The following is a 12,273-nucleotide window of genomic DNA, read 5'->3' as shown; positions in this document are numbered from 1 at the left end:
AATATTTAGAGCTATGAAGTACTTACTGTGGATTTCCTGAGGCACCAAGATAAATGCTTTCAGAGGTAGAATGTTGCTGCAGAAATAAAAATGATCTTAGATCTCTGGATCAGGCATGACATTAAATTGGATCATGACAGAAAACTGTTTGTCAATCTCTGAGGCAGTATGTACATTTTAAAACTAAAGAACTCATCACTATGTACAGTACCATATGACCAGGCTTTTCATCTTCATCTTCTGATGGATCTGATTGATTCTTTGGGTTGTCCATTTGAAGAAATGCTCGAACATCAGGGCTAAAGAAAATAAAGAGAGTAACTTTTTTCAAATGGTAGTTTGCTTTGATGTTCTGAAGAAATGGATAAAAATGTTAGAATCAAACAAAAATTTAAATACAAGAATGCTTTTAAAATGCCAAAAACCATGCCAACACACCACAGGAAGTTTCAGAAGAGAGCTGAACTGGTTCTTGGCTCGCATCTTATAAAAAGGTAAGTGATTTAACAGTTAGTATTAGCATGGTCAATGCAATCGCCTGGACTGGTTTCAATCACCCGAGAGGGGGAAAATCAGAGAGGAATTTTCCCGATTTCCCCCCCCACCTTTTGGTCCTGGGTTCTTTTTCTGGATTTTTGCCTCTCCTAGAAGATTGCATGGCTGCTGGGGGATTGAAAGTGTTTAGTTATGATGCTCCAGGCATCATGAATGTGGGGCAGGCTTGATGGACCAGTTGGTCTTTTCCTACCCATCATTTTCGTATGTTCATATGGCATTTCTAAATATACGTATTGTAGCAATGCATTTAAGAAACTATTGAACTAATTGCAAGAAACTTAAATGTTAGGAGTCATACCAGATTTGAGCAGTTGTAATATCTTTTGAGTATAGCAATTCCAGCACACTGAAATCCAGCATTATAGCCTATTTATGCCCTTTACTAGAAGCTAGCATCATACTGTACACCTTCCACTACAGAGTGGCAGTAAACCTTTATAGGTGGCTATAATAAAGAAACCAACTTTTTCAAATTAGTGGGAGTAATTTTAATGTGATGATTCTCAAAACCACACAATCTCACACTGATATGGTTAAACAGTAGAATTGATTCTTTTCTATTACAATTACAAACCTAGACTTAGCAGGAGATGAAAAAATAAAAGCAATATGCCTGGCTCTCACCATGCTAGCCATAGCCTCTTTGACTTAAAGTTCCTGCAGGCAACCTGGATCCAACCATTCTCTGATTCAACATGTTGGAAAACCAAAAAGCTGCAAAATCTTATATTTTTAGCAACAGCCAACCTCAGCCTTGAAGAACACAAAGTAGGAGGTACAGAAATAGCAATTATAAAAACACACATGGTTACTTAGCTGGATTTAATTAAGAAAGCTTCTTTAGCTGCAGGGTAAAAATACGTGTTTAATACATTAAATTGCTCCAAGAAGCCAATTAAAATGAACATGGTCATAATTTCATGGAAGTAATAAGATGAAACTTACTGTTCACTTAATATCGGATTTGATACCAGTTTCTGAATGAATTCATTCAATCCTGCTCGTCTTTGCTTAATAAAGGCTGTAAGAAAAAAAAGTACAAAAAGTTGAAAGAACTCCTTTTGTTCCACTCCTGATGGAATTTGGGTAAACAGTATGTAACTCTTGTATTATTAATTAGAAAACTACAAAAGCATTTTCCAAGCAATATCAATCTGTTTGAGATTCACTCAATTGACTATTAAAACGTGCCCAGACATGGTTTGCAGAATACTAGCTACACTGAGACAGCAACAACACACAGAAGCGTGGAACTGAACTTGAGATGAACATGTGCCCTCCAGATGGCTTCAGTAATTTCACTTATAAAATGTTTAAGATACAAATTTAACATTTTACCTCCACACACAAAGCCCCTGTATGTGGCAATTGAAGAACTTCAAATAAAGAGCGAGGAACACTATACTGAAAGCAGTCAATTGAACATGTTCTTCCTCATTCATTCAGCTTCCACATACAGGAGCTTTGCATGTGGGGGCTGAATTGCAAAGAAAAAAGACCATGCCAAACCGAGATAATCTGAAGGTACTTTCATACTGATGCTGGGGCAGCAGTGCTCAAGTAGAGATCCATGAACAGAATGCAGCTCTCCTCTTTTAGCAGTCTTCACCAGTCCCATTTGGGCCTGCTAAAGGGTCAGTAGGAAGCAGCCATGCATTTTCAGCTTACAGAGCCCAAAAAGAGTCAGATCCCGAACACAGTCAGGCGCGGAGATTGCTTCCTTAATATTAGAGTGTACAATTTCCATTGGAAGTATCACATTCCTACTTCATATGACACCGCATATAAAACACTAACATTATTCCATGGATTTGAGAAAGCCCCATTCAAAAGATCAGAAGATAATTACAGATGAGATAGCCATTAGGCTCATCTTAGTTCATCCATCAAGACTGACCCTAAAGTCCTCCACTGCAGCATCCAACTGATTCTTAAATGATTCCAGGGTTTTCACCTCTACTCCTCTATCTATTCCACCCCTCTTCATCTAACCCCATCAGCATACTCTCCTATTCCTTTCTCCCTCATGTGCTTATCTAGCTTCCCCTTAAATTCATCCTCAACTCCTTGTGGTAGCGTGTTCTGCATTCTTACCACTCTTTGGGTAAAGAAGCTTCTCCTGAATTCCCTGTTGGATTAGTGACTATCTTATATTTGTGACCTCTAATTTTGGACTCCCACACAAGTAGAAACATTTTCTCTACGATCTATCCTATCAAACCCTTTCATTATCTTAGAGACCTCTATCTGATCACCCCTCAGCCTTCTCTTTTCTAGAGAGAAGAGCCGTAGCCTGTTCAGCCTTTCCAAATAAGTATATCCTCTCAGTTCTGTTATCATCCTTGTGAATCTTTAATGCACCTTCTCCAGTGCCTGTATATCCTTTTTATAATATAGAGACCAGAACTGTGCACACTACTCAAAGTGTGGTCTAACCAAGGTTCTATACAAGTTTAACATAACTTCTCTGCTTTTCAATACTATCCCTCTAAAAATGAATCCCAGTCCTCGGTTTACTTTTTTTTTTAAATGGTCTTATTACCCTGCGATGCTACTTTTAGTGACTTGTGTATCTGTACCCCTAGATTCTTTTGCTCCTCAACCCCATTTAGATTATTATCTAATCAGTATGTGGCCTCATTCCTCCTACCAAAATGCACCACCTCACACTTATCTACATTGAAATTAATTTGCCAATTACATGCCCATTCTGCAAGTTTATTAATGTCTTCTTGTAGTTTGTCACATTCTTCCTTTATATTAACTACACTGCCCAATTTGGTGCGTCCTCAAATTTTGACATTGTACTTCCGATTCCAGAGTCCAAATCGTTAATGTAAATTATCAATAATAGTGGTCCCAGCACTGATCCCTGTGGAACACCACTTCCCACCTTTTGCCAGACTGCTGCCTGTCCCCTAACTCCACATGCTCTAACCTTAGTCATGAGTCTACAATGTGGTACCTTGTCGAAGGCCATTTGAAAATCCAAATATTACATTTATTGCATTACCCTTGTCTACTCTCTGTTACTGCTTCAAAGAATTCAATAAAGTTGATCAAGCAAGACTTCACTTTTGAAATCCATGCTGACTACTCTATTATATTTTTGTTTTCTAGATGTTTTCTATTACATGTTTGAGTAAAGATTTCATTATCTTTTCTACTTTAAGCTAATCGGTCTATAGTTCCCTGGACTTGTTCTATCTCCCTTTTTAAATATAGGAATAACATTAGCTGTCCGCCAACTCTATTCCCATTTATAAAAAAATTAGAAAAATGCAATATGGCTTGTGTGGAGCATAAAATTCTGTGTAATTCTTTAATAGTGCCTCTGCTACCTCTTCCCCAACTTCTTTTAATATGCACTGATGCAATCCATTCAAACCAGGGTTCAATCTTCTCTAAGTTTGATTAGTTTATCAATTATCCCCCCCTTTCTATCTTAAAAGTCTTTATATCTTTTTTGATCTTGTCTTCTAATGTCATGCCCACCTTTTTAGTCTCCCTGGTAAATACTGAGGCAAAGTGACTATTCAGCCATTTTGCTGTCATTACCTGTGAGCTTATCTTGTGTATCCTTCAGTGGTCCTATCCGTATCCTGATTTTTCTTTTGTTATTTGTGTGTCTGTGGAATACTTTACTATTTCTTTTTATATTTCTTGATAATTTAATCTCATAGTTTCTCTTTGCTTTCCTAATTGTTTTTTTGACTTTTTTTGCTAACCTTTTCATATTCCCTTTTGTCATCCTCTCTTTTATTGTCTATGTACTTAGTGTATGTCTTTCTCTTTAGTTTCAATTTTACCCATAACTCTTTATTCATCCATGGTGTTCCATTATTGGCCAACTTGTTCTTGAGGAAAATATTTCTCCTGAATGCTTTTGATAACCCTTTTAAATATTTCCCACTGCTGCTCTATCTCTGTCAACATTTTTTTTTTCAGTTTACCTTCCCTAGTTTCATTCTCATCCCCTCAAAATTAGCTTTTTTCCAATCTATTACTTTGGTCTTTGTCTTACTAGTGTCTTTCCCAAATCATTATTCTAAACCGTATTATGTTATGATTGCTATAACCTAGATATTCCCCTACGCTTACTTCTTTTATCTGTTCTGGTTTATTTCCCACTACTAGATCCAGCAGTGATTTCTCTCTTGTTGGGCTTCTTACGTATTGGGTAAGAAAGTAGTCCTGAACACACTGTAAAAACTCCATTCCCTTTCCCCCTTTCCCTACCTCCTGTCAGTTTATTTGGGGATAAGTGAAATCTCCCATGAGCTGAGAGTTCGGTACGTGTGGGAGTTGAAGGGTTAATCTCTTTAAATCTAGTGCATATTGCTTCAACTGTTTAAGGTCAATTTAAAAGTTTAAATTTCTAAGTTTCTGTCAGGTGTGGGAGTTGAAGGGTTAATCTCTTTAAATCTAGTGCATATTGCTTCAACTGTTTAAGGTCAATTTAAAAGTTTAAATTTCTAAGTTTCTGTCAGGCTTCAGCAGAGAGCTGCTGTAGCAAGTTAATTGGTTAGCTAGATTCAACTGGTCCCTGAAGGTGGGGCAGGCCTGACTCATCTGAGTCTCAACTGTAGAAATACAGGGGCCTGTCAGTGCGGACTGCACGGTGTGCGGATATTACACAGTGTGCTGAGAGTTCGGTACGTGTGGGAGTTGAAGGGTTAATCTCTTTAAATCTAGTGCATATTGCTTCAACTGTTTAAGGTCAATTTAAAAGTTTAAATTTCTAAGTTTCTGTCAGGTGTGGGAGTTGAAGGGTTAATCTCTTTAAATCTAGTGCATATTGCTTCAACTGTTTAAGGTCAATTTAAAAGTTTAAATTTCTAAGTTTCTGTCAGGCTTCAGCAGAGAGCTGCTGTAGCAAGTTAATTGGTTAGCTAGATTCAACTGGTCCCTGAAGGTGGGGCAGGCCTGACTCATCTGAGTCTCAACTGTAGAAATACAGGGGCCTGTCAGTGCGGACTGCACGGTGTGCGGATATTACACAGTGTGCTGAGAGTTCGGTACGTGTGGGAGTTAGGTGAAGTGGGGGAAGGAGGTGCTGCTTTGCCTTGCTTTTCCTGCAGAGCGGTAGTGGACCTGAGAGCGGTGAGCGGCGGGAGAGAGCGAGACCAGAGCGGAGATATAAACAGCGCGGAGAGAGCGAGACCAGAGCTTACTCTGAGAGCGAGACTCTGAGACCAGCGGCAGTTCGGGGTGACGTCACCAGTCAGAAAGTGACGCGGCACAGGGGAGGCAGCTGATTGGTGAGTAGGTTCAGGTGAGTATTTCTACCATTTTACTGTAAGTAAAGTAATAAGAAAGGGAAGATCTGCAGGTTTTATAGCAGATAGTGTTTTTTTTTAGTGAACCTAGGTCCCTAGTATAGTTAACATTTTCTAATTTCAACGTAATTTAAAAGGGGTAACTCAGCTAAGGCAAGTCATGGCAGCAGACCTCGCACCCGTGATATGCTCCTCCTGCAAGATGTGGGAAGTGATGGACACTACCAGTGTCCCTGCCGACCATGTGTGCGGGAAGTGTGTCCACCTGCAGCTACTGACCGATCGTATCTCGGAGCTGGAGCTGCGGGTGGACTCACTGTGGAGCATCCGCGATGCAGAGAAACTCGTGGATAGCACGTTTAGCGAGTTGGTCACACCGCAGGTAAAGGGTATACAGGCAGGAAGTGAATGGGTGACCACCAGGAAGAGTAAGAGATGCAGGCAGGTAGTGCAGGGGTCCCCTGTGTCCATCCCCCTCTCAAACAGATATGCCACTTTGGATGCTGTTGGGGGGGATGACTTATCAGGGGAAGGCAGCAGCAGCCAACTTCCTGGCACCACGGGTAGCTCTGCTGCACAGGCTGGGAGGAAAAAGAGTGGCAGAGCTATGGTGATAGGGGACTCAATTGTAAGGGGAATAGACAGGCGTTTCTGCGGCCGCAACCGAGACTCCAGGATGGTGTGTTGCCTCCCTGGTGCAAGGATCAAGGATGTCTCGGAGCGGCTACAGAACATTTTGGAGGGGGAGGGCGAACAGCCAGCTGTCGTGGTGCACATAGGCACCAACGATATAGGTAAAAAAGGGGATGAGGTCCTAAAAGCAGAATATAGGGAGTTAGGAGGTAAATTAAAAAAATAGGACCTCAAAGGTAGTAATCTCAGGATTGCTGCCAGTGCCACGTGCTAGTCAGAGTAGAAATAGGAGGATATTTCAAATGAATACGTGGCTAGAGGAATGGTGCAAGGGGGAGGGATTCAAATTCCTGGGACACTGGAAACGGTTCTGGGGGAGGTGGGACCAGTACAAACCGGATGGTCTGCACCTGGGCAGGGCCGGGACCGCTGTCCTAGGAGGAGTGTTTGCCAGTGCTGTTGGGGAGGGTTTAAACTAAAGTGGCAGGGGGTTGGGAACCTGAGCAGGGAGAGAGAGGAAAGCGTAACAGGAAGGGACAGAAGGTATGGAGTAATAGGTAAAGTGTTAAAAAAGGAAAAAGCAGGAACTAAGCGTCACAAAACAGATTTGAAAGTTCTTTATCTGAATGCACGTAGCATTCGTAATAAAATGGACGAGTTAACGGCACAAATAACTACGTATGGGTATGATCTTGTGGCCATTACAGAAACATGGCTGCAGGGTGACAACGACTGGGAATTAAATATGCCAGGGTATTTAACAATCAGGAAGGACAGGCAGGAAGGAAGGGGAGGTGGGGTGGCTATGTTAATAAAGGAAGGAATCACTGTAATACAGAGAAATGATATTGGGACAAAGCATCAAGATAATGAAACAGTTTGGGTGGAGATAAGGAATAATAAGGGAAAAAAAACATTAGTGGGCGTAGTATATAGGCCTCCTAATAGTTGCAACTCTGCTGGAAGAAGTATTAATCAGGAGATAGTCGGGGCATGTAATAAGGGAACAGCCATAATTATGGGGGATTTTAATTATCATATTAACTGGACAAATCAAATTGGGCAGAGCAGCCTTGAGGACGAGTTCATTGAGTGCATCAGGGATGGATTTCTTGAGCAGTATGTAACTGATCCTACAAGGGGGCAGGCAACCTTGGACCTGGTCCTGTGTAATGAGTCAGGATTAATTAATAATGTCCTAGTTAAGGATCCCCTTGGAACGAGCGACCACAACATGGTTGAATTCCATATCCAATTAGAGGGTGAGAAGGTTGATTCTCAAACAAGCGTACTGAGCTTGAATAAAGGAGACTATGATGGTATGAGAGCGGAATTGATTAAAGTGGACTGGGAAAATAGATTAAAGGGTAAGACGGTACATGAGCAGTGGTGTTCATTTAGGGAGTTATTTTACAACTTTCAAAATAAATATATTCCACTGAGGAAAAAAGGGTGTAAAAGAAATGACAGCCACCCGTGGCTAAGTAAAGAAATCAAGGATAGTATCCGACTAAAAACAAGGACATATAAGGTAGCCAAACTTAGTGGGAGGATAGAAGATTGGGAATTCTTCAAAAGACAGCAAAAAGTAACTAAAGGATTGATTAAGAAAGGGAAGTTAGATTATGAAAAGAAATTAGCAAAAAATATAAAAACAGATAGCAAGAGTTTCTATAGTTATATAAAAAGAAAAAGGGTGGTTAAGGCAAACATAGGTCCCTTAGAGGATGAGACCGGGAAATTAATGGTGGGAAACATGGAGATGGCAAAAATGCTGAACAAATATTTTGTTTCAGTCTTTACAGTAGAGGACACTAAGAATATCCCAACACTGGACAAACAGGGGACTCTCGGGGGGGGGAGGAGCTAAATACGATTAAAATCACTCAAGAGATGGTACTCAGTAAAATAATGGGACTCAAGGCGGATAAATCCCCTGGACCTGATGGCTTCCATCCTAGGGTCTTGAGGGAAGTGGCAGTAGGGATTGTGGATGCTTTGGTGATAGTTTTCCAAAATTCCCTGGACTCAGGAGAGGTCCCGGCAGATTGGAAAACTGCTAATGTAACACCGTTATTTAAAAAGGGTAGTAGGCAGAAGGCTGGAAATTATAGGCCAGTTAGCTTAACATCTGTGGTGGGTAAAATTTTGGAGTCTATTATTAAGGAGACAGTAACGGAACATTTAGATAAGCATAATTTAATAGGACAAAGTCAGCATGGCTTTATGAAGGGGAAGTCATGTCTGACAAATTTGCTTGAGTTCTTCGAGGATATAACGTATAGGGTGGATAAAGGGGAACCAGTGGACGTAGTGTATTTAGACTTCCAGAAGGCATTCGACAAGGTGCCACATAAAAGATTATTACTTAAGATAAAAAATCACGGGATTGGGGGTAATATTCTGGCATGGGTGGAGGATTGGTTATCGAACAGGAAGCAGAGAGTTGGGATAAATGGTTCATTTTCGGACTGGCAACCAGTAACCAGTGGTGTTCCACAGGGGTCGGTGCTGGGTCCCCAACTCTTTACAATCTATATTAACGATTTGGAGGAGGGGACCGAGTGCAACATATCAAAATTTGCAGATGATACAAAGATGGGAGGGAAAGTAGAGAGTGAGGAGGACATAAAAAACCTGCAAGGGGATATAGACAGGCTGGGTGAGTGGGCGGAGATTTGGCAGATGCAATATAATATTGGAAAATGTGAGGTTATGCACTTTGGCAGGAAAAATCAGAGAGCAAGTTATTTTCTTAATGGCGAGAGACTGGAAAGTACTGCAGTACAAAGGGATCTGGGGGTCCTAGTGCAAGAAAATCAAAAAGTTGGTATGCAGGTGCAGCAGGTGATCAAGAAAGCCAACGGAATGTTGGCTTTTATTGCTAGGGGGATAGAATATAAAAACAAGGAGGTATTGCTGCAGTTATATAAGGTATTGGTGAGACCGCACCTGGAATACTGCATACAGTTTTGGTCTCCATACTTAAGAAAAGACATACTTGCTCTCGAGGCAGTACAAAGAAGGTTCACTCGGTTAATCCCGGGGATGAGGGGGCGGACATATGAGGAGAGGTTGAGTAGATTGGGACTCTACTCATTGGAGTTCAGAAGAATGAGAGGCGATCTTATTGAAACATATAAGATTGTGAAGGGTCTTGATCGGGTGGATGCAGTAAGGATGTTCCCAAAGATGGGTGAAACTAGAACTAGGGGGCATAATCTTAGAATAAGGGGCTGCTCTTTCAAAACTGAGATGAGGAGAAACTTCTTCACTCAGAGGGTGGTAGGTCTGTGGAATTTGCTGCCCCAGGAAGCTGTGGAAGCTACATCATTAGATAAATTTAAAACAGAAATAGACAGTTTCCTAGAAGTAAAGGGAATTAGGGGTTATGGGGAGCGGGCAGGAAATTGGACATGAAGCTGAGTTTGGATCGGTCAATGCCCTGTGGGTGGCGGAGAGGGCCCAGGGGCTATGTGGCCGGGTCCTGCTCCGACTTCTTGTGTTCTTTAGATTTGTGGTTGGGATCAGATCAGCCATGATCTTATTGAATGGCGGAGCAGGCTCGAGGGGCCGATTGGCCTACTCCTGCTCCAATTTCTTATGTTCTTATGATTATTATTCATTGTCTTTTACTCATTTCTTAGATTTGCCTACATATTTCTTCCTCCGCTTCCCTTCCACTATTAGGTGGTCTGTAGAATATACCTATTAACGTGATTGATCCCTTCTTATCCTTTGTCTCAATCCATATGAATTCTGTTTCCATCTTAATGTTAGTTATGTCCCTTTTTTCTACTGCCATTACGTTGTCTCTAATTAATACAGCTACCCCACCCCCTTCCTGTCTTTGCTAAATACATTATATCCTGCAATATTTAACTGCCAGTCCTGTTCTTTATGTTGCCATGTTTCAGTTATCCCTACTACATCTGGCTCTTCATTACGAATTATTGCCTCCGGTTCCTCCGTTTTGTTTCGGATGCTGTGCACATTATTGTTCAGCCAATTAATAAAAACAAATTAAATTGTTACCCTCACTTTATTTTTAAACAGTCATTTTATAATTATGTTCTACAACTATATTTGTTCCCTGACCGTTTATGTTGCCCTTATTACTTACCTTGGTCTGACCTTTACTCTCATCATCTATTTCTTTTATCTTCAGGCTTTTTATTTTCACCAGATTCCACCCATGCCCCCCCCCAACACACACACACAATCTTACTAGTTTAAAGTCCTATCCACAGCCCTATTTATCCTTTCCACTAGGATACCAGTCCCATTCCGGTTCAGTTGGAGCCCATCCCAGTGGTATAGCTCCTTCCTATCATAGTACTGGTGCCAGTGTCCCTTATAATAGAACCCCTCCTTCACGCATTCACCTTCCTGATCTGTCAGTCTGTCCCAATGCAAATTAGCACGTGGCTCAGGTAGGAATCCCAAGATTACCACCCGTGAGGTCCTTTTTTAAAAAAAATTTAGTTCCTAACTTCTGATATTTCACAGTGTTCAATTCCATTCGCAACCCCTCAGATAACGAAGCAGTCCGTGCCCAGGTGCAGCAAGACCAGGACAACATCCAGGCTTGGGTCGATAAGAGGCAAGTAACATTCGTGCCAGACAAGTCTCAGGCAATGACCATCTCCAACAAGAGAGAGTCTAAGCACCTCCCCTTGACATTCAACGGCATTACCATCGTCAAATCCCCCACCATCAACATCCTGGGGGTCACCATTGACCAGAAACTAAACTGGACCTTCCACATAAATACTGTGACTAAAAGAGCAGGTCAGAGGCTGGGTATTCTGCAGCAAGTGACTCACCTCCTGACTCCCCAAAGCCTTTCCACCATCTACAAGGCACAAGTCAGGAGTGTGATGGAATACACTCCACTTGCCTGGATGAGTGCAGCTCCAACAACACAAGAAGCTCGACACCATCCAGGACAAAGCAGCCCGCTTGATTAGCACCCCTTCCACCACCCTGAACATTCACTCTCTTCACCACCGGCACACCGTGGCTGCAGTGTGTACCACTACAGGATGCACTGCAGCAATTCGCCAAGGCTTCTTCGACAGCACCTCCCAAACCTGCGACCTCCACCACCTAGAAGGACAAGGGCAGCAGGCACATGGGAACAACACCACCTGCACGTTCCCCTCCAAGTCACACACCATCCCGACTTGGAAATATATCGCCATTCCTTCATCGTCGCTGGGTCAAAATCCTGGAACTCCCTACCTAACAGCACCATGGGAGAACCTTCACTACATGGACTGCAGAGGTTCAAGGCGGCGGCTCACCACCACCTTCTCAAGGGCAATTAGGGATGGGCAATAAATGCTGGCCTTGCCAGCGATGCCCACATCCCAAGAATGAATCAAAAAAACTCCCTTAGCAGGACCTCCTCCCTTTTCTTCCCTATGTCATTGGTCACACTTGGTCGAAAACACTGGTAGGAACAGGTTATAACCCCCCTAACAGTAGCTAAACCATTGGACGGAGTATTAATCAAGAAATAAGAACAGCTTTTTAAAAAAGTAATGCAATAATTGTGGGGGGACTTTAATCGTCACATAGACTGGGCACGTTAAATTGGCAAAGGTGGTTTGGAGGACGAATGCATGGAATGCATTCGAGACAGTTTTCTAGAACAATACGTCATGGAACCAATCCGAGAACAGGCTAGTTTAGATCTTGTATTGTGTAATGAGACAGGGTTAATTAGTAATCTCATAGTAAAGGATCCTCTGGGGAAGAGTGATCATAATATAAGTATGTCACTCTGAAACTCAATGTG

General features: G+C 41.9%; 1 protein-coding gene across 2 annotated transcripts in view; it reads right to left on the bottom strand.

Annotated features, from left to right (window-relative positions):
- The window catches only part of sgk3 (serum/glucocorticoid regulated kinase family member 3), a 127,929-nt gene that overhangs the window by 18,785 nt on the left and 96,871 nt on the right, over positions 1-12,273 (bottom strand). For both annotated transcript variants that reach the window (XM_067980259.1, XM_067980264.1), the window contains exons 5-7: positions 1,504-1,579; positions 212-299; positions 27-76 (exon numbers count right to left, since the gene is read on the bottom strand). In XM_067980259.1, coding sequence (XP_067836360.1) covers positions 27-76; positions 212-299; positions 1,504-1,579 — 214 coding nt within the window. The remainder of the gene's footprint in view (positions 1-26; positions 77-211; positions 300-1,503; positions 1,580-12,273) is intronic.

This window comes from Heptranchias perlo, chromosome 3 (assembly GCF_035084215.1).
Source record: "Heptranchias perlo isolate sHepPer1 chromosome 3, sHepPer1.hap1, whole genome shotgun sequence".
In the NCBI taxonomy this organism is placed as follows: domain Eukaryota; kingdom Metazoa; phylum Chordata; class Chondrichthyes; order Hexanchiformes; family Hexanchidae; genus Heptranchias; species Heptranchias perlo.
This window is presented reverse-complemented; position numbering and strand designations above follow the sequence as displayed.